This window comes from Diaporthe citri (genome assembly GCF_014595645.1).
Source record: "Diaporthe citri strain NFHF-8-4 chromosome Unknown scaffold_1, whole genome shotgun sequence".
Classification (NCBI taxonomy): Eukaryota; Fungi; Ascomycota; class Sordariomycetes; order Diaporthales; family Diaporthaceae; genus Diaporthe; species Diaporthe citri.
Window position 1 is genome coordinate 6,438,282 of NW_025064846.1, and position 22,520 is coordinate 6,460,801.

At 54.7% G+C, this 22,520-nt stretch overlaps 4 protein-coding genes across 4 annotated transcripts; 1 reads left to right on the forward strand and 3 right to left on the reverse strand.

Moving 5' to 3' along the window:
- Positions 1–877: 877 nt before the first annotated feature.
- On the forward strand, positions 878–2,652 carry INS49_001718 (uncharacterized protein; the record flags this gene model as incomplete). The annotated part of the gene is made up of 4 exons (XM_043162541.1): positions 878–1,905; positions 1,968–2,048; positions 2,114–2,434; positions 2,520–2,652. 4 exons carry the CDS (start codon positions 878–880, stop codon positions 2,650–2,652), a joined length of 1,563 nt encoding a protein of 520 aa, XP_043031047.1.
- Positions 2,653–3,765: 1,113 nt separating this feature from the next.
- INS49_001719 (uncharacterized protein) lies at positions 3,766–6,924 on the reverse strand (the record flags this gene model as incomplete). The annotated part of the gene is made up of 5 exons (XM_043162542.1): positions 3,766–4,921; positions 4,972–5,099; positions 5,152–5,286; positions 5,350–6,143; positions 6,546–6,924. 5 exons carry the CDS (start codon positions 6,922–6,924, stop codon positions 3,766–3,768), a joined length of 2,592 nt encoding a protein of 863 aa, XP_043031048.1.
- Positions 6,925–8,943: 2,019 nt separating this feature from the next.
- Positions 8,944–9,702, reverse strand: INS49_001720 (uncharacterized protein; the record flags this gene model as incomplete). Its single annotated transcript, XM_043162543.1, has 1 exon — positions 8,944–9,702. One exon carries the CDS (start codon positions 9,700–9,702, stop codon positions 8,944–8,946), a length of 759 nt encoding a protein of 252 aa, XP_043031049.1.
- Positions 9,703–12,523: 2,821 nt separating this feature from the next.
- On the reverse strand, positions 12,524–15,624 carry INS49_001721 (uncharacterized protein; the record flags this gene model as incomplete). The annotated part of the gene is made up of 3 exons (XM_043162544.1): positions 12,524–13,030; positions 13,102–15,106; positions 15,167–15,624. The coding sequence occupies 3 exons, from the start codon at positions 15,622–15,624 to the stop codon at positions 12,524–12,526; spliced, it is 2,970 nt and encodes a 989-aa protein (XP_043031050.1).
- Between the last annotated feature and the right edge of the window lie 6,896 nt (positions 15,625–22,520).

Genomic DNA, 22,520 nt, shown 5'->3' on the forward strand with positions numbered 1-22,520 from the left:
TCATAATAGAACAGCCTTGAAAACTAATGGAACTACATATAGGACAAGTAGTATAGTGTGCCAGTCTCGGTTATCACTATTTTACGTAGACGTCTCGCACTCATAGAGACAATTCCTGCTCTTCTTGTCCACGTAGTTGGAATGGTCGCCGGATTATCGATGACAACACCATGTTGGATATATCTAGTCAAAGTCTAGACGATGCCAGAAAGAGCTTCAAAGCGTTGTAGACGGATGAGTATGTAAGAAGTCTTCTATTATTGCGATCGACGAGACTCTCCGCTCGCGTAGCGTCACATCTTATCTCAGTTGTCATGACTCGGACCCTGAAAGCCCAAAGCTTGGTAGGATTAAGGTACGAGCCGAATACACGGACTAGCACAATCCAGCCTTGTAGGATTGATGAAGTTCATTTACCCAATCATTCACAAGAAATCAGAGTGCGTACTGTAGCAATGCAAACGAGGCTGACTCGCAGATGCGGCATACTTTGCATTACCTCAAGGTTCGTATTGCAGTGCACTTGCTCTGTCCTGTGCCGGCCGATCCGGGCTCTGGACTAAATAAGCATACAGATAAGCAGTCAAAATCCTGGGGGAAACCCACGTGAGATTTTCACAAGAAAAAAAGGGTGCAGTATCCGCTCTGGATTTCTTAACGCCCAATGAGCTTATCGCCACGGTGGGGCGCCAATCTCGTGATGGTCCTCAAATGGATACCATGGGATTCTAGCTGGACTTGGCCCTCCTCAGGCTCCCGAGGCATCGTGGCGAGATTAAAAATGTCGTGCTCCCCGTGCTCGACGGCAAAGGAGCTGGGGCGCCGTTCCCGAGCAGCCCTTCTTCTTGCACGATAGCGTCAATTTCGCGGCTCAAAAATGGCCATCCGCTCTTTTATTTTCGCCGCCGCGGCGACGACGCTCGCTTCGGCCCAGATCACGGTCGACGTGACTGAGACGCATCAGGTGATCCGCGGCCTCGGCTACTCCGAGGCGTTCCAGCGGTCTCAATGGGTGTACAACACAATGTCGGAAGAGAAGCAGCAGGAGATGTTCGACCTCCTTCACGACCCGGTGACGGGCGCCGGCTTCTCGATCCTGCGCATCGGTATTGGTTCGTCTGCCAACAACTCCAAGGACTGGATGGCCAGCATCCAGCCAGAATCACCTGGGTCCCCAGACGCAGAGCCTACTTACGTCTGGGATCGGAATGACTCTTCTCAGGTGTGGTGGGCAAAGGAAGTCCAGAAGAGAGGCGTCAACCTCTTTTACGCAAACTCGTGGGGAGCCGACGCATATATGAAAGACACGGGCAACACTGACAACGGAGGCCTACTCTGTGGCGTGGCCAACACATCCTGCGAGACAGGTGACTGGCGCGAACAGTACGCAAATAAGCTCGTCCAGTGGGTCAAGTACTATGCCGAGGAAGGCATCAACATCACCCACCTGAACCCGCTGAACGAGCCCGATATCGCGGTCCCGTACGCCTCGATGCAGGCGGATGGCCAGCAGACCACGGATATCCTGGAGAAGCTCGCCCCCGCGGTCGCAGACGCGGGTCTGGATGTCAAGATCACCTGCTGCGACTGGGCTGGCTGGGAGGACGGCCGGAAGATCCTGAGCGGGATCCAGGAGACGGGTGGCGAGAAGTATCTTGACGTCGTCTCAGGCCACGGTTATGGACAGCCGCTTTCAGAGCCTTACGATACGCCCTTGGAAGTCTGGCAGGGCGAGTGGGCCGAGCTCTCCAGCTACTTTGACCAACCGTGGTACTCTGCTGCCGGCGATCCGAAGGGCACGTACGGAGGGGGAGAAGGACTTACCTGGGCGAACAGGATTCTTCATAGTTTCACTGTGTCGAATATCTCGGCTTTCCTCAACTGGATGGGAGCTCAGCCATCGAAGTAAGTCACACTGGCAATGGGACTATCTCGCGTCAAGTCTCCCGTATACTGATGCGCAACAGTGCTGCTACCCCCGTGATCCGAACAGTCAATGATACGAATATCCTTTCCAAGCGTTATTGGGCGTATGCTGCCTTTGGGAGGTGGGTTTCGACCTTGCGTGACGACTGCCTCCAATGGTGTCTTTGCTTTTACTAACTGTTCACAGATACGCTCGTCAAGACTCATCCAGAGTGACAGCCACATCTACTACCGACAACATCACAGTGGCGGCATGGGTCCCTCAGACAGCAACATTCCCTGCCGGTGGAAACCTGGCCATGCAAATCATCAACAACGCTGACGAGGAGAGGACCGTCCCAATCAACATTGACCAGCTCAAGGAGGTCACCAACTACACCGCCCTGTTGTTGAATAACGACTTCGACCTCACCGAGAGCGATTCCGTTGTTGAGGCCAACGGCACAGGTATCACTGCAACCATACCTCCCAGGTCACTCGTGGTTCTCGCGATGGATGCTGTTTGGCCGTGAGTTGGCTCCTTTCCACCTGTCTTGCCCCACAGGAAGCCATGCCGTGAAACTCTCAGAGTAGATGTGCTGACAAACCACAAGGGACGGCATGGTTGTGAATGCTCAATCTGAGGAAAACAACGCCTCCAAGCTGCTGGGGATCAGCCTGCCAACGTCGGGAAGCTCCTTGGGGTTATGGATGTTTGCTACTGCCGTGATGTTCATAGCTCTATAATCCTAATGTGATAATACCCTCCCCGTAATGATACTTAAATGATCAAACAACGGTTCAGAATCACTGTGTCCATGAGATGCACTCGCTGATAGGTTTTACGCTGGTACCTTTTGAGGCAATTTAGTAAGAGAAAGGATATTTACACATGAAGAAACGGATGGTATACAGATACAATATACGTCTAGTGCACTCACAACCAACACACCCACACCCAGCATACCCAGTACACCCAGCATACCCAGCATACGCAGGACACCTACAACTAATACACCTATGCCCAGTTCATATGTATACTATAATACTAAACTTATATACTATTGGTATATAAACTGGGAGTAAGTGTGTAAACTGGGTGTGGGCTTGGGAATTGGGTGCGATTGTTTCGCTTTAACTGACTGGGGGAATATTATTGAAGAGGTATATGTGTACCATCTGTTTTCTTCTGTGCGAATATCCGTTCTCTTTTGTAATGTGCTTGCGACTCGTTGTGCTCTGGTTGACTTAGTACATAGCATAGTAGAATAGCCGGATCTTGATTATAGAAGACTAGGGAAAGATATGTTTGTTGTGGTCGGTACCAGAGCGGCTGCTCTGCTCACACGTTGCACCCAGTACATTGTGAGGTTATTGTTTTGCTCACAGTACCCTCTAGAGCGAGCCACCAGGCCAGAGAGTGGCATCACAAAGCAGCAGCCATCCACCTGCTCCTTTCTCTACAAATCATGTGAGTATTGGAAGCAGGAAGCAGCTGGGTGCATGGGATTGGCACGTCATACGATGAACAGGAGTCATTGTAAATGGGAGCGCATGTCAATTGGCTGACTTATCAAAGTGAACATGCTGCAAGACTTGGCACAAACATGACATTGAGAAGCGTTCCATACAAACAACATCCCTTGCCCGCCGCCATGCCATCCCGATGCTCACCAGTACAGACCCAAAAGCTCCCCATTCCCAATGAGTCTGACAAAATGTTGGCGCTATGAATCCAAACGTCACTCAAAAAGGCGAGAATACCTCGGCAGAAGACGAACATGTCCCAAGATTCTAACAATAGAGGATGTCAGCTGTCGTAGTTGATTGTAGTCAAAACTTTGAACCCCAAATCCAATATCATCGCTCCTCGCTACCCATCCTACTGGCTGTCTGACTCTGCACTCTCGACGCGACCCGACTCGGCATCCCGGCGAGGCCACTTCCTAGATCTCGTAAAAGATTACCCAGGCTCTCCACCAGCGGCGGCAGTGGTTCTGTGCGAACAGGGTAGTTATCCCTAAACAGGCTTCGCGCGATAGATAGCACCTTGCTCGGGTCCAACAATGGCTCTACTGCCCCCTGCGATGTCTTCAACGCGGGCACGCCACGGTCAAACTGCAGGAATGCCTTGGTGTCTCTCGTCTCCTCCTCGTTGAGGAGAACGTACTTGGTGGGCCCGCCGCCCGAAACCGAAGAGGCTCTTCTGATGCCGGTGTTCGCTTGCTGCCCATCCCCTGACTGCAGGTAGCCCGAGTCTGCGTCATCGACACCTTGGGGAGTAGGCGAGCAGAACAGCCCGTATGTCCAGAGTGTCATACTGGCAAGGTAGACGGCGATCGCGTTGAACCCTCTCAGGCTTGCTGGAGGCAGCCTCTTCGCATTAGCGAAAACTTGGCCTGCGTGCCAGATTGCGTGTCGTGCATCAGAGGTGTTTGCCCAGTTCTCTTCCAAGGACGTGCCCGCGCGGCGCGACTCCTCTTCTCCGGACTTTCCCGCGAATCTTTGAATCTCGTCCGGGGAGACGTGCATGATCATGAGGAATAGCTCGACGACAATTGCAAGAAGCGTGCTGTGGTTACGAGGGGTACTCGACGTATGTATAATCGATGAGAAACCACTGAGATCCTGGTATAGTTCCTGGTGTTGTGATTTGAGCCATAGACGATTGGTGCCTCCCTTGCTTGCCGTTGCGAAGAAACGAACAGATTCGCGATAAGCCCAGACTTGGCCCCAATAGCCGTTGAGGACGGCACTGTAGCATAAGTCAATGTCGATGAATTCCTCGAGTTCATCCAGGACGTCGACACAATGAAGCACTTCAGAGACGCGCGGTAGAGGCCTGGGCATAGTTGTCTTGGAGTGATGGACCTGACGCCACGCTTCCGCCGTTGGGGTGCACCACAGGTCGCGAGATGCGGGGAGAGTAAAAGCAAGTTCGCTAAATGAGACCAATGGGTTTCTTTGAAGAGAAATGGATGTTTGGACGTCGTGAGAAAAGAGGTGGAGTATGAGCCTGGATTGGTCAGTTCGCGCGACTTATAATTACGATAGGCTACGGCTTACCTCTTATAAGATTCACGTGATATAAACTTCTTCCACTTCGCCTCGAGAGCCTCGGGAGAGTCCGAGTCCAGCGGGAGCAGGGCGGAAGAGTCAGCTGGGGCAGAGAAAGCACCAGCTCGTCGGAGCATCTGAGACCTGTTAGCTGGTGCGTCGATGTTACCATACTCCAAGGACACTGACGGTCAGGAGAGGCTGCAAGAAACTCTCTGCTATCTCCATTTTGCGCTTGAATCCACTCCATATCCCCACATCCAGGGTGAGCATAAATGTTTGCAGAGCACTTAGATTCCGGGTATGGGCATTGAGCTTCTCGAACTACATGTTTGGGTTAGTATTCTGGCCATGCTTCTATTCCTCTGTGGATTCGAGGACGCTCACCAGATCCGCAACTCCCAGCCGCACGACCTCGTGAATTGCGAGTCCAAATTGCCATATGGCTGGCACGGAAATGAAGCTCGCGCCGCTCGATATGATGGCTGCCAGAAGCTCTGGGAGCGCGTTCTCCGGGTCGAAGGAGGCAGGGTGTATCCAACTATCAAATTGGTGCTCATCCTGGACGAAATGTGCTTGAAGAAGGTAATTGAGGAGGTCCAATGTGGGGAAGGACGGCACCTTTGCCGGATCCTGATTCTGGGCCAGGACAATTGAGAATATCCGATCCCGTTGATGGGCGGTCATCTTGAGCCTCCGCGACGGTCTGTCCATGAGCTTCCCGAATGCGGGTGATTGTGAGATGGACTGCTCATCTATGTGGAGTCCCTCCTTCTGCTGCTGCACGTAGTCTTCCTTCTTGGGGTCCCATAGCCACGGTGACCGCTTGAATGCGGAGTGGCCGCGTGAGGAGTCTCTAATCGTGTTCCTTGGAGAGGGCCTCGTGACCGGATTGGTCGTCGAGGATTGCGGGCTTGGCCCTTGGATGTCGAACTGTGGAATAGAAAAGGCATCGAAATTCATATCCCAGGACATTGTAAAGTCCATGTCCTGGAGGAAGTTGCTCATTGGGTTGAAGTAAACCATGTCGTCGGATATGGGGTCAATCAACGAGGCGTGCTGGCCCATAACATCAGGCATGAAGGGCGTGGGCGCCATGGCCTCATGCATTGGCATCTGAGCGGGCGGGACGTTGTTGCCCATGGCCGAAGCGACAGTGCCACTGTCAGAGGGCGAGTCGCCTGTTCCAAGAAATGGGTCAGCCAACGTTGCTATGGCCGGTACACGGCAGCACAGATCTGCTGGTGGGAGGGAGAAGACAAGGCAGACCTTCTGTGGAAGTCTTGTACTGGCAGGAGCGCCTCGTCGAGGCCTGACAGGCAAGCTTTTTGGCGCGGCATCGCCCGCAGGGTTTCTGGTCATCACATTTGGCCTTTGCAGAGGCACAGGCCTCGCAAGCCTGGGCAGCTCGGTCACTGCGTCTTATAAATGACTTCGACTTTCCAGCATCGCGATCATGGGTAGCCTCATGTCGGTTTAGAAGATCACTGTGGTAGCGGACAGGTTCATCCATCAGTCAAGCACTAAGATTGGCATTATGAATTGTTTGTGGTGAAACAAGGGAAGCAGCAAGAAATGCAGACTCGCAGAAGGGTAGCTGGCTGCAAGAATGGATGGAGAGTGGCTTGGGACTGGTGGGCAGTCATACGCTCGGTTGAATCTCTTGGGACACCTGGTGCATTGATATGGTCTTGCGTTCTCGTGCGACCTGAGATGCCGTGTGAGGTGATCTGCTCTCTCGTAGACGCGCTTGCAAATGTGGCAGATATGGTTGGAGGAAGAAGCAAAGGAGGTGACGGAGCCGGCGACTGGAGGAGATGCCTCGGATCGCTTCACCTTCTTCTGCGGCGGCGAGTGCTGGGTCTGGGTTTGGTTCTGTGTATCGGATGGAAATACGGATGACAGCAGCAGATCGGAGCCTGCAGCGTCGCACAGGATGTCGATGCCATTCTGCTCCGTCATGGTCAGTCGCACAGGCGTGGGTGTCCGGTGGTGCTAAAGTCGAGGAGGACAGGAAGCTCAGAGTTCCGGGTGGAGGAGGGGGGGACCGGTAAGTGGATGAACGCGGTGCTGCTTGATGGTAGTCTAATGAGAACTGGCTGATTCGCGTTGCCGATTCAGGGGTCCTCTGCCCTCCCCTATTGGGACCCCAGAGCCTCTTTGGGCACCCGCCAGCACCGTCCCCAGCCGCCGAGCGTTTCAATCGCAGAATTCCGTCCCAACGAGAGTCCGGCTGCACGGCCACCCGAAGGCAAAACGGCTTTACTGCCGTATGCAACGGCAATGAGCAACCACTTACTGCCCTCATTTTCCTCTCCTGCAACAAGCACTCACAAAGCCTGGCATGCAATGCCCTTTTTTTTGGGTCATGTCCTACGAGAGCCAGGAGCCTCTGTCTATCCACCTGATCTGCAACGGCGGTCTGAAATGACCGTACCAGGGGAGCGGCCTGTGCAAACACACAAGAAAAGAGTAGGTATCAGGGGCAGAGCCTTTGTGCTTCAGAACGCTGCAACAGCTGTGCAGCTGGGCAACCCGGCAGCCCACCCATCTGCTATGCCTAGTGCGTCGGGTAGCCCCACCCCCGCAACGACCCAAGCAGCCGCGGAAAGTTTAAATTCCCCGGTCGTCAATGAATGCGGTGGGGAATCAGACTGGTTGATTCCGCGGTCGAAGAGGCTGGCTTCCACAGCTGATTCCGTTTTGAGACCTAAATAACGCCCTCATGACGAGGCCTGCATGGACTAAGAACCTTGGCCTCGTAGAATTTCCTGTCAACTATGAATCCTCCCATGTTAGTTAACCTGTTGTAGGATAGTCTCTGCGGAATCCCCCTTCCTTCACCTTTTAGCCTCTGGGGTAACCTCCCGTGGGATAGTCTCCTCTAGGATAACCTCCTCTGGGATAATAGGATTAATTTCCTTTGGGATAATCTCCTCTGCCATAATCTCCTTTGAAATAACATCCTCTAGATTATCGTGTGCGTATAGAAGGTGATTCTTTCCAAGAGTGAAACCGCCCAACCGCCCAACCGCCCAACCGCCCAACCGCCCAACCCCCCCGGCAAATTCGCTGTGAAGCTACGATGTCATCCTCTGCCACCAACCAAGGTCTTCGAATACCGCATTATAAACTTCTTCCCTGATATAAATATCTGTCTCATTGCTGTGCCTGCATTGCTTGACTCTGGAGTCTGGAGAGGAAGAAATTTGGTCGTTATTCTTTTCTTACCAACGGTCTCCTGGTGAATTCAGTTCTATTTCACCATTAGAGTCGGCGACATAGCCAACACAAACAGAATCTTGGATACCGATGGAAAGATCAAGTGCGCCATCTTCGACAATCCTACACAGGCGCCTAGGTACTGTAGTCCAGTAGACAGCAATCTGTAAATCGGATCCCAATTATGATGTGACATGCGCACGTGGTAAAACTCAGGACTAACTTAACTAGCTTGCATCTGCGTTCAGTATGACACCTCTTCAGGGATGAGTGGCCTACGTGCTGAGGGCATCACAGCCCTACGCAGTATTCACGTCTCCGGGGCAGGAATTCACCATTGGGGAAAACAAACAAGTTCAAATTCGACTGGCTTCCACAGAATATCTCTGAGAGCACCAGGATCACCCGAAAGGTGCGGCGCACGTATGCTATGTGAACGGATGAACCACCAACGCGCTGCGCGATGCATTCCATGTATGAGATATGCGATGAAACCACAACGTGCAGGACCGCCCGGCTCTGCCAGAATCGGGGCGGCCCTTGAAACCCAGACAAACACCGGAGCCCCGCGAGGGACGGGCCTCTTTTTCTGCTTGCAACCACCGATGCAAATGCTGACGTGGATGATGATGCAGATCAATGCCGCCCCCTCTGGCCCACCGGCCGGGCGAGACACCAAACAAGTCCTACCAGTGATCTGCCACGAAAACCGCCCCGTGCCATGACCTCAGGAGACTGTTGCAGGGCTTCTGGTAGCCCCTACTTGCGGTAAAGACCTCTCAACCGCCCCATCTTCCTCCTCACACCCAGCCCCGAGCCCCTCTCCCCGCCGTCCGTCGGCGGACTGCCGCCGTCGCCGTCGCCGATCTCCAATGCAAGGCTCGGCCTCGCGGACCCGGCAGGGTGGTCCTTCTGCAGCTTGCGTATCTCCCGTCTCTCGCCTGTCAACGACCCAGACCGCCTCACGTCGACCAGGGAGTTGCTCAGCAGCCACGATGAGGGCCCGCCGGCCAGGGTGTATGACTTCGCCCTCCTGTGGCTTTGCCCTTGCTGGTTGTCCGCCGTGGCTTGGCGGTCTCTTGTTGATTTTGACCGCGTTATGTCCGGTTTAGATTGCGACTGATGCTGTGACTGATGGTGTGTTTCCTGTTGTTGGCCCGAGTTTTCGTGGTGTGATGATGTGGACTCCGGAATCGTGACGGTCCTGTTGTCGAAGTGGGGGTACTGGTTCCGACGGCGATGCAGCTTATTGGGTCCTGGAGGCGGCATTCTCTTTGTTTGGTCCAGGATGAGCGGACGGGTGAGGAGTGAGTCCACATGAGAGGCCCGAGAATGAAGGGAGCGTATTGATTCCATGTCCGGGTCCGGGTGCCGGGACGATCGGAGAGACTCGGCGTCCGCATCGGCGTACGGATCCCCAAGTAGCGAGTCCATGTGTGAGGTGTGATCGTCCAGCTCGGTAGCCACGTGCGTTCCCCCGATGACCTGCGAGGGCCGCGTCGCAAAAGGTGGCGACATGGTGTGGTCTCTTTGAGCTGTGAAAAGTTCAAGATGGCCGTTGAAAGAGACCTGAGAGTCGTAATCTCAACGTCGACAGCGAGGCAACACTTTGTCTAATAAGAATCCTTTGGACCAGTCTAGTCCAGTCCAGCCCCTCCACAATGTTTTGGCACCTGCAGAGCTGCGAGAAATGAAATATGCGGGAAGAATGTGGTACGACTGGAAAAGGCAATATCAGCCTCCTCAGGGGCTGTCGCAAGCCGCCTCGTTGTCGGGATTTCCTGTCGCACCACGAAGCGCTGCCACAATCTCGATTGCGTCAAAGTCGGGAGGAGAAATGGCCGTGGAAGCTGCACTTACGCCAGTAGGGCACGGTGAGTTGAATGAAATGAGAAACGACCAAAGTGCAAAGAGGCTGAGAACAATGCAAGTGAGGTGAGGTTAAGGAGAGGTTTCTGTCCAGAATCATGCGAGTCGAGTCGGGGTTGGGTTGGGTTGGACTGGCCGCCCGGCCTGATTTGAGGCTTTGAGAGAGAGAGGCTTTGCAGCGATGCTGCAGTGGGCGCAACCCTGCTTCCCCTGCCACGCCTGCCTTCCCGTACACGCCGTGCTTGCCACCACCAGCGACCAACCCTGTTTCTCCACAGCTCCCCCGTCAGCCCCCGACCTGAACCGGCGAGCACTGGCTGGCTCGGCTGTCCTCGCCCAGGCCTGCCAGGCCTGCCAGGCCTGCCACCAGGCCCGGATGCCTTATCGCACCCTGCTGATCGGCGCCACTACTGGGCCCTGACATCCACAGCACGCCTGTAAACAGCATAGATTCGTCCACTCGTGGCAAATCCAGTTGCCAGCAAGGGATGAGCTGGTGGTCATCGCTGCTGCGATGCCAGTTTGAAAAGGCGGTTTACTTTTCAAACTGTTTTCTGCTTGAGATGATGCTACGGTGGGAGCAGAAGGGAATTGTATGGTATTTTGTCCCGACCAAAGTGTGATTAGACACAGCTCTGTGACCGGTCACCCGCCATCCGCCAATCTGACCTCACCGGTAGACCCCCTTCCTCACCAGCCCTCTTACACTACTACTTGAGTCTGAAGAACCTCAAACCACAAGTCAAAACACTCACCCACAGATCAAGCTAACACAACACCCACTCACCGCTAACCGCAGATGCCGTCACCCATGAAAGCGCCTCGGACCATGTGCACAGCCTGTCCTGACTTTCAATAAATGGCCCGAGGGACACAGGCAGACCCCTCGTGACCACAGGATCGTCTCTGTGGGCAAAAGATACCCGTTGGATGTAACCCTCCCTCCCCGCCGCCAGAGGACCCTGCATGCATAGGTACGCAAGGACAAAAACGCTCGACAGCGAACGAGAGCCAATCGACGGTAGCCGTCGCCGCTCGGTACCGTGGTTCGGCGCTTGCCCCGGATCTCAAAAACCCACGACGCAGATCATCAGATCATCCGTGAGCGGACTCCCACATGCAATAGACTACCGTCTGGTGTTGCTTCTGTTTCCGTGGCATTAGGTGGCCAGATCTGAGAAGCTGCAACATTTAACAAAGGCCTCATCACAAGCCTGTGCTAGGACGGAGTGAATTGATTACCCAAGTTGACTGCAACTCGACGCGCAGGTGCCAAGAGAAATCACGAGAATTACTTACGGGGTTCCAAAGCCTACTTTTTGTTGCACCTGGCCTTGAAGCCACATCAAATTTAATATTTCACACTGCACACGAAGTTCCATGCTTTCATATGTGACAACTCATCGCATTCATGCTATCAAGCTGCTCAAGCCAATGGATGCCAGTACAGAGTGGACCAGCATCGTATTTCCTTGGTACACCTGTGTGCGTCCCTTTGCTGGGTCTTCCGACCGAAGCTGCATCTCAAACCCCCCCGTAGACCTGAAACTAAAGCAGAAATGTTGACCAACACGTCGGGTATAATGTCTGTATGTTATCTCCAGCAAACAAAGAGAGGCAAGAAGGACACAAAAGATAATCCGCCACAGAAAACGTTGGACGAGATGAGCCCGAAATAAGCAATACTCCCCTTCCACTGCTGCAAAATCTCTCAATGGCCCCTTCGGCCTGCAAAACAGTATTGAAAACCCGTAGACCTCATCATGATTTGCGACCGTTACCACGGCCCCGTGAATCCATGGAACTCCGTTCAAGACCGAGCTGCTTCGTGTATAAGACATGAAATAAAACAGGAGACAAAGAAAAGTTGATTCAGCCAGGGAGGGCCGAAAGGAACGTGCGTGTTCCACGATGCAGAGTCGCCGACACTGTGCGAGTCCGTGTGACTGGCGCGGGGCGATCGACCGCGGATCAAAGGCTGATAGCCTGAGCTCGGGAAAGCATGCCTTGGATAAATGATGCTGTACAACGCCGATTCGATGCAAGAATATACAAGTTCCGTGATACAAAAACCCAGAGAACATGAATGAAGGACGATTGGTTGTGTAATGAGACGTACTAGCCCCAGATTGGTGCATTCCTGTACGCCGGTGAATTGTAGCTGTGCAAGATTCGGTAAGGCGGGTTGCCCATAGCGTGTTGCGGTCCGCTCCCCGTGCTGAAATTTCGGCGATGTACAGAAGGAGGTTTGGACCATCCATGGGAGGTACCGTATTCCGGGCCATGGGTAGCCCCCTGCATTCTGTTGCGGCTGAACCCCTCAACGCTCGACTGGCGCCTCAGGGCGGCATTGTTCACGTATGTCTGGGCACGGGACATATCATTGTGAGCCGAGAAGGAGTTGTGGCGGCCAAGGTTAAGCGATGAATCCTGCGTGCCGAGAGAATTCTGACGCGTGTGGGGATCCCAGTCAGCAGTGCGATATTGGAGCGTGCCCGGAATCGACCCAGCTCGTCGGACACTGTCCAGAGAGCGCTGAGTATTCAAGGCTGGGGCTCGAGGCGCAGGAGACGGGCTGTCTCGAGTGCTTCGACCAGATTCGTAGCCCCGATCGACGAGTGCTTCCGGGAATTGAGGACGAAGAGCCGAGCGCGGAGGTGGCGGGGGAGGCCTGCGCAGTGAACGAGTTGCCAGGCTGACCGGGGGTGGACTCCTTAACCTCCTTGACGGCGAGCTTGCCCTCGACGTCGGGCTCGAAGGGGACAAGAGTCCGGAAGAGGGAGCCGAGTAGCTTGACGGCATGGTATTCAGGCTGTATGTTCTCCATGGCTGACGCGACCCCTGCGTTGGTGTCATGGTCATGGACCTCCCAGACCACTCTCTTGGCTGGGTCTGGGAACCGGTCGTTGCTTGAGCAGCAATATATGGATGGCTGCGTAGGCTTGTGCTCGCCGAAATCTGACCGAAGTTCGTTGCCCTAGCAGGCATGGTATTGACCACAGTCTCTTGCGTAGGACGTGGGTGTGGAGCCTCCCTAGGCGATGATACCGCCTTTGGTGCGCTCGGCTTCTTGTTTGGCATCATGGAAGCGGCGGCTTGCTTGAAATTAGACTGCATGGAGGTGATTGTCTGCCTGATAGAATTCTCCTTAGCGTCCCCGGAAGAAGTCTCATCCTCCTCATCCAGCTCCTCGTCGCTATCATCGAAGAAAGTCGGGGTAGGAGGAAGTTCGTCCTCCTTGGAAAATTCAAGACTCCCGACACTGAGGATTGTTTTCAGGGTCTCTTGACTCAGTTGGGCTTTCAATGCAAGCCGCTTTGCAGACATTGGAAAGCGGCCGGTGTGTTCATGCAGCTTCTCCTCGACATCTTTAGGGATCGCTGGGACTTGCTCGTCCACAGCATGCGTCACATGCACTGTCAGTGGTGCTCTCGAGTGAGCTGAGCCCCTAAGGCTTAGAAACCTGTGCAATCTCCCGTGCTTTTGTGAAGTGCTCGCGATGCTCAGCGAGGACGCAGACTCATCAGATTTTGCACTCCCTGGGGTTGGGGGAACAGACTCGGATTTCTTAGTGTGTCGACCCTCTGCCCGAGTGGTGTTGATGGCCGGAAGCTGCTGTCGAGCCCGCTTCTTCCCCTTGCTCTTTGGCTCTGCCTGTCCATCCTCGGCCGCGTTTGACTTTGCTGGCTTGACAAAAACGGCATCTTTCGGGGGCGGTGTCGGGGCCCGTTCATCAGCAGAGCCGTCAACATTAACGACCAGGGTTGTGCGATCGATAATTTGCCTTGATTCCACAACTTGAACCTTGGTTCCTTCTCTTGCTCGCTCTGCTGGGCTTCGCCCTGTGTCCTCTTCAGCAGCAACAGGCTTCCGCCCACTTCGGAATGAGCGTAAGGAGACACTGGAGCTGTATCCGGAATCGGCTTTGGCCAGAGAACTATGAGATTTTGAAGAATCCGACACTGCGTTGGACACGAATCCGCTGTCAGACCTTTCGATAACTTGCACACCACTCTGTGAGGTAACATCTTGACACTGTGATGGCAAAGGTCTTGCACTGGGGTCTACTCTGACGTCCAGCACCTCCGCAGTATGAAGTTCAGTCTCGCTGTCATCTTCCGCTTCAAACAACTGGTCCTCGGCCGCGGTGTGCTTGGACTGTGTTTTCAATACTGGGCTGGGGGGAGCTTTGCGCTGGGATTCGACCGGATTGGAAAGAAGCCCCAACGGAGAATTGATCTCGATTTTGCCGCTCGGAACATCCACGGACAGCGTTGGCGCGTTAACTTCCGTGCGCGTTACGGGCTCTGGATTTGCCGGACAGCTGCTTTTCTCCTCCAGTTTCTCTGCAGCTGCAGAGTTCTCTAAAGGCTGTTTGTGACGCAGCTTTGAATCGGTGATATCTGTCTCCTCGCGTGGTGGAAGCTTTGTGAAGTAATCCATGGAGGTAGCCAGGGGCTTGAAGTCATCGACCTTGACACGGTGGGGATCTGGAACGTCAGGAGTAAGATCGGGACCGCCATTGGTGATACGTAATGTGCCGAACTTAAAACCCCCGGTCGCACTGTAATCACGTTCGGTAGGCGTGACCACGCGAGGAATGTCTTCGGTAACGCGAAACGGGGTCGGGATGGGAGGCAGTGGCGGAAGAGACACAACACGACAGTCTGCCCCGTCGAAAGACGCCTGTCTCGATATGTTTGGTGTGGCCGGGAGGCTGTGCCGATAACTAGTCCTGGTGGTGACAGGAGCAGGGCGAACAGTACGTGTGGCAACACCGGGAGTTTGGACTATGGAGCGTCGGCGCATGGGTGGATGCAGTGTCACTTCAGAGTTCGACCGGCTCATTGGGGCGCTCGTTGGCTGGACGGGCAGCGAGTCCCGCCGCCAGGCTGGCCTCCTCATGCCGTCGAGCTTTGGCTCGTAAAGCGAAGTCGTCGTGTTACTCCGAGGTAGGGCAGGCACCTGCTCTGGCACGAGGCTCAATATCCGCTGAGCTTCGTAGGACGAGAGATCATATGCCCATGAAGCACGCAATCCGCCGGGTGGGCAACTGCGAATGGTTATCAAAACATGGACTATGGCAGAAGAGCGGGGTCCTCGAGAAACCTACATGTCAGGGCTGGCGGGACCACCGTGCACGTTCAGTTCTGCCCCGAGGTTGTTCGCGGTCACAGAGTTGGCCCTTGAGATTGCTGGCGGTTGTGATGGACTTGTTGGTGACCCGATGACAGTGTTTCGTCTATACCTGCGGCGCTCCGAGGACTCCTGGGAGGATTTGGACCGGAACAGACTCCGACGCCGCTGCGGCTTGGGCGGGGCGAGGAAGGAGTTTCGCTTCTCGCTGTCGTTGAAGTCGTCTCTGTTGATGTCAATGGACAGCGTAGAGGTTGCAGTCGATGAGTAGGGGATGCTGAACAGGTCGGGCCCAGGATCCGAGGAGCGGTTGGAGGGGCTCATGTGGCCATTGGGGCTCAACAGAGGAGGAGTGCCTTGGTGGCTGGCTACCTTGGGTTTAGATAGCCTGTGGAACGGACGGCCTTGCGGCTCCTTTGAGGGTGCGTTCCCCATGTTGGCCGGCGGCAGGATGTAGTTGCGCCTGCGAGGCCGAACAGGATGGGTGCAGCGGTCATGCGAGGGACGTGGCCGCCATTCCGTCGTCAGTCAAGCGCGGGAGCGTATGATGGGATGATTGGACGGTGACGCAAGGCTGAGGTCGACGGCCCTAGGTGGATAGGCGAGAGGGGAGGGGTGAGGGCGTGAGGGCGTGAGAAGGAGAACGAGGACTAGCAGCCAGGGATATCGGTGACGGACGGGGGATGGGCAGGATAGACAGGATGGACTAGACAAGAGTCGAGTGGATCAACGGCGCTGCGGTGCGGGCGGAGTGGGCTGTGTGGTTCGGTCTGGCCTCGTCTGGAGTCTGGAGTTTGGAGTTTGGGGAGTTTGGACAGAAGTGATGTAGACGACGAGGTGCAGCAGCGAACTGCAGGTCTGGGCAGAAAACCAGTTCTCGACGCCCGCTTTACCGGTTCAAGTCAATTGAGTTATAAATTAATTAACGAAGCGGGCGGCTCTGGGGGGTGGCTCCGTGCTAGTTTCGATCGGGATCTCAGCCGGGACAGGCCTTGGACAGGATTCCCCACGACTTGTTGGTTCTGACTTGTCCTGTCCTGACTTGGTCTTGGACTTGGACTCTGGCCTGGGCTTGGAACTTGGGCTTGTTGGACCCGGGCTTGGTGCGGTGGCCGAGGCTTGAGTGCTTTGAGCAGTTCGATGCGGCGGCGCCAAGGCCGTGGTTGGGCAGTCGACAGAAAGGAGCAGCCAGCCAGCCTCACCCGGGAAAAGAGTGGATGGGACAGGAAGATGTTGCAGGAATATGCTGCAAAACAGGGAAGGCAGGCTACCTATAGTACAAGAAAGCAGCACCTATACCAGGTGCTGCGCTCTTCCTCGAGGAAAATAGGCAAGGGGCAGAATGGACTAGGTACAGTAGGCGATATGGTTGGTGGCAGGAGAGTCAGTCGAAACGTCAACCCGCCAGTTTAGTCAGTCAACAGGGCGGGAGACCGGGAGACTGGGAGGGAGGGAAGGGGGTTGTGGATTAATGCAAAATGCAGAAGAGAATGGACCGACAGACGGCCACACACAACACATGGACCAGTCCAGACTAACAAGGTGAGGTGTCACGTCCCCGCTCCCTGTTGCTGGGCCTGCAGGCGGGCAGTGGGCAGCTGCGAGAAAAGAGTGGTCAGGAGGCAATGGCATCTGCGCCGCTGTGCAGGCACGATATTGCTACTGCAGGTTGTTGGAGGACCTCCTGGCCCCCGATGTCTCTGGCTGCTGGCGCTCTGTGGCCCCGGAGGCACTCGTGGTCCTGTGCGTGCTCCACCATCGGCGCATTTTAGAAACAGGGTAGGAAGTTGCAGGAATCCATGGGTTCTTGGGCGGAGGAAGGTGCGGCCATGGGACCCCTGCTCATACCTGAGGCGGCGAGCAGTCAGGCCCCCACCTGGCACGCTCCTCCTCTTTTCCGCCCCCGGTACCTGGCGCATGTACCGTCGACCACCGCACATTCCACCGTACCAGACAACCAGATTGCCATCATTCTAATAAACCTGACGAGGGTGACTGCCTTTCTCGCCCACATATCTGATGCCTGGTATCTCATATCTAGTGGCCTACTATGTAATCAAACAGTATCTGGGCACCGCAAATGAGGCCATCTCCGTGCCCGTCTCGTCAATCTCTGGTCAGCTGGCCCAGAGCCTTGTCCCTTCTTGATAGGGTGGCCCCGCTGTCAGATCAGAATATCCCGGCCAGCCATGGCAATCTCCATCTCCATCCCGACTCGCCACCGCCAGAAGACAATGCCATTGTCATTTTGTCAATCCGGTTTTGCATCCCTCCTCCCAAAAAGCCGGTGTCGGGTGTCTCGGTGCCAGGCCGTGTTACCTACTGTACTGCGGGACAGTAACAATGCGGGACAGCACTGCGGATACACGATCGTACGCCGCCGCATGCCACCAGCACATCATCACATGGAGTTGCCAACACGCCGTTCGCTACCGCTCCTTTACTCTGCGTCCTAGCACATGATTGGCAGCTAATCTCCGCCTTGCGACTCCTGCGACACTGCGACACTGCAACGGCCGTTGCTTGCCCAGTGCGAAGCCCTGGCCCTACGCCCCAGCTCTGCCAATATGTAAGCTCTTCTGGGCGATGCCACTATCCCCACCCTCTTATTATCTTGTCCCAGCCAGCCGCGGCCGTTGGCTGCTAGGCGCTGCCGATGCGGTCCTGTCCCGTCCTATATCGTCCCCACGTTATATCTCGATCTCGGAATACAAAACGCCCGAATCCCACTACAGCTCCCAACCTGGCGCTTCGAGCCGTCTTCCAACGGATGGCCTTTCCCGATCCTGTGCAGCTTGCAGACGACAACTCGCGGCTTGCAGCTTGCAGTTCTCAGCTCCAGCTCTCAGCTCAGGCTCCTAGCTCCAAGCTCCAAGCTCCGAGTCCCAGGCATACACAGTTCGTCAGGAGAAAGCGTGGGATTGCGCTGTGGTACGCACCCGGGAGTCTTACGCGTCTAAGCGGCGCAGTTGATGCATTTTCAGGAGCTACGGCATGGCTCTGCATGCATGCAGGCTTTACCTACTGTACGGTCATGGCTCGCGGTGCCGGTGTCTGGTGTTGCGTTATCACCTACTGCTCCCATGTTCGCGCTGCCGTTTCCAGGTGCATCTGTTTCAGCTTACTCCTGCCCTCCAACAATTTAGGTTGGCTTGCAGAAGGCGATATGCAATGACGATCCAACAGGTGCCCGGCACGCCTCCTCACCGTGCGTTTCTGTTTCTCCATCAATACTACGGTACAACATCCGACCGCTTCCGGGCCTTCTTGGAAGCCTTGGAAGTCGTTGCACGGAAACAGTTCATCCCAGACTAATAACGACAACCTGTCATAATCGCGGGACCGCGAAATAAACCCGAAGTGTGAGCGATTTTTGCCCAGACCAAATCAGACCAGAATCGCGAGTGCGTGCTACATACCGGTATGCCATGGCCATCCTGCTAAGAACTCCTGGGGTAACGGAGCCAGACCGCCTCGAGTTAGTAAGCCCGGACGCCAGCGATATTGAATGTCACGGCAACAGCACCTGCAACAAATCGCCGTTTCCAACCAAGCTTGCAGCCCTGCAAGGTTAGGGTCGTATGGACGGCCACGACCAAGCATGGTTAGAGTGCACCCCTCTCGGCGTCTTGGTGGCTTGCCGGACCGCACCACTTGGCCGCCCAATCAATCTCCGTGGTTCAACTTCACCTCACTTTCTCGAACCAAGCTCAGCTGTCAAGTTCGTCCTCGAGGACGTCATGGTTTGGGCGGGTTTCTTGGAGAACTGGGTTTTTTCAGACGATTACCTTCAACCTGCTGAAAGCTTGCGAACTCCCAAGGATTGATCTCGATCTCAAGCTCTCGGCCAGACTGGCCTGTCTAATTGTCAGGATACCCCGATAATCAACTCGTTGCTCTCACCGATCCTGGGCGCACATCATCCTGTCTGCCTGTCGGGCAGCCTTCTCCGCCTTCACCTTGCCATGCACCCCACTTTCAAATGTGCCAACGTCAGTCAGGGGGCAGGGGCTCGGAAGTGGGCTGCGTGTGGGAGGCTGCGAATGAAGCTGCTGCATCGTACTTCATGTGTACAGAATAGAGCTGCAGACTGAGTACTGTGGCCCAATTCCTAGCTCGCAACGCACAACATCCTCATGCAACGAGAATGAATATCAAAGCCACCATTCTGTCACGGAATGCAGTGCACGAACTTCGCGGCCACACGCTCGCTGCTGTCTTCACCGCAGCCGGGCTGCAGGCCGAAACTCTTTCCGTGTGGTGTGGGCTTTCCTGCTTATTACCGTGCTGTCTCTTCGGAGCTCCGCCGAAGCGTGGTCACGCCTCCAACATGCAATGTCAACGGCGTCAACTGCGTGGCTTGTGCAGCCAACAACTGTCTTGGTGCAACAGGAGGACCAGGCAGACTAATCTAGCCTGCTGGGCAGGTGAAAGGCAGGCGAAAGGCAGGTAAGGAGGCGGCCTCCAAGTGTGCGGCCAGCGTGGGCGGCCAAGCCGGCGCCGCGAGCTGGAGCTGCAGGAAGGCGTCTACTAACAGAAGCGACCCACCGGCCGCTGTCCGAGCGCCACCGTCGATCTCAACCATCTCACAAGGACCGACCCGTCTTATCTATGCTCGTCGCACAACATCCGCATCCTTAAAGTTTTTCTCAGCGCTCCACATGTTTCTCAGCAATATCTCGCAATAGCACGCGTAAGGGAAAGAAACTTCAAGGCTGACTCGTCGGAAACCCCGGGCTTGATCTCCGGCACAGGATCGGCACATGTTGTAAATGTGACGGCATCTAGACGAAACATATGCCGACATGTCAGAGTGTGTGGGCAGACATCCGCGCGTCCGTTGAAGCAACCTGTGAGCACTACATCACAGGTTCAAGATATGGTTCATCCATGGATATCATCGGCCTGCAGACGAGACGACCTCCTGCGGCCGCCATTTGACCAGCCACAGACGCACGTTTGGCCAGACAATGTCGTCCAACCTCAGCTGAACAGGACTGAATCGGCTTTACCAGTTAGGCAGCCCAGACTTGCCTAGCAAAACTCAATCGGTGGCCGCACTCTATTTTCACCGCCTACTAGGGAGACCGCAAGGGAGACTGCTCCTTGCTATCGGTCCTTTCCCTTCTCTTACAAGTGTGGAAGCTAAATGTCTCGCAGATGATGCCCATAATTGCAGAAGCTTTGCAATCCCCACCCCAACGTTATCCAAGCAGGCCGGTCAAGCGAGCGGGCCATCATGACGGCCTCCCGTCGGTTGGGACGGCGTCATCTGGTTTGGCCGCGTCTTTCAAGAACCATGGGCTTCATCATGGTCGGCCACAGGTGTCGGCAGTATCATGCCCTTGTGCCTGTTGTATGTCGCCCCGCCGCCCTGCCCTGCCTTCTACGGTCAAAAGCTTGGTCGAAGTCGCATTAGACCAGGACGAGCGGCGCTAAGAGGTAATGGAGTTATCTCTGCGAGGTCTTGAACCATCAACACACCTTGTTAAGGTCTTTAAAACAGCTGGCTCAAGCATGAAGTGATGTTGATGAGGCGACGCAAGCTTCCGAAGGTAGACTCAAGGAGGTCGATTCAGCGCGCGCTGTCAGTCTGAATCCACGGATTCTCCGACCAGAATTTTGCCACGTCATGAGTCGCTCACAAAGCAATAGAGAAAGCGGTGAGTTTTCCAAGAGGATTCTGGCCTCCTCTGATAATGTCAGCATGGCGATGTATATCCCATCGGACCTCTGACTGGGTCCGCCTCTGTTCTCTCGAAAAACCCCTCAGTCTTTTCCGAATTTTAGTTTCGCTTGCGTTTCGCACTCCATTGAGCTGCACGTGGGATTTCGGGGACGCCGCCCACGGCCCAGCCTCACAAGATTCCCGGGCCGACCCTGAGGGCTTGCTGCACGCAGGATTCGAAACATTTGACGAATGCGGGTCTACTGTTGTTATTTCATGTTGCCATCCACCTATGTACAAATCTTTTGCGGTGGCGTGTGGCGACCCGACCGTGGGGGACCGAGCAACCCCTCCAATATGTTTGGACCACGCATTCCAAGCGTCAGTGGGGCGAGGGCATTGCAACGTTGTGTAGGGCCGTGTTCGTTTATCCTCCGGCGGAAACTGAGCAATCAGATGGCCGGCGTCGGGATCTGACGATCCGGGTACGCCGGCTGATGAGCCAGGTACACGCAGTCGCAGGCGGACAAACCATTCAGATTTTCGTCTAGGTCTGCAATGCGCACAGACTTTCCAACGCCTCCGCACGCACGCAGCACTGCAAGCTTGCCTCCTCATGCGACGGCGACGTTGTCTATGCGGGCAGCCAGGTTGCGCTCGCACTTCAAACACAAGCAGTCAAACCACGGGCCGTGGGATGAATGATGCTTTGAAGCAGTCCTACGCTGCTGCCACAGATTGCAGTGGGCCGTGGCGTGATCGTGCCGTCGCTAAGATTTCGATATGTATCGGCTGCAGAGATTGTAATCCCCACTCGAGCTGTGGAATTGACTCTACCCCGGAAAACTTGAAACAAAACCTGCAGAGGTTGTGATATGTCAAATATAACGGCTGGGGAATAGGCGTAAACTTCATCTTAGGTTTTATTGGAAACTTTGTCAAGCACGTACTTACCCACGGGCAACGATGCACGGAATATGAACAAAATGCTCCCTTCCTCAAGCCTTGGCCGTTTCACAACCATAAATAGTATCCGCGGATGTTTCTTTTTGAGATTTTTATGAGATGAGACGAGCGAGAAGTATCTGTTACATGTTGACACAAGGTGTCCAGGTGTACTGGGAGTGGGTGGCGGTATTTTCGTTAAATTGGTGGAAATTGCAGTGCCGGTGATCGGACTTTACCAAGATATCGGTTTTGGCGGATCCCTCTGATGAACAACTTCCTCTGTGGATCAGACACAGTCGATGAGACAAACTACGTGGTGCAGCAAATCCCCGCGCTGCTGAAGGTATCCGGCGCTATGAATTGTTATTGGGGGAAGCACCTAGGTGTCCAGCTAAGCCATCTCGCACTATTCCCTGCGTCATCAAGTCCTGAGGGTTGAAAGTGGACTCTCACTTCGGAGGAGGAGTGGCAGACCATTTCACTTCCTACCATGAAACTAGTCGCTGGTGACTTTGTAGAAATTCAGAATGTGTACCGAGAGCTTGAAGAATATTCATGATGTTTCGTTCCGAGATCAGCTCAATAAGGTGTCACTGACAGATCGTATTTCTGATGCCTCATTGGCAAATAAAAACAGTGAAATTGATTCATGCCCATCTGATCATCGATACGAAATGCCCACTCTCAAGGTTTAGTGTGTGGTAATTACTATATC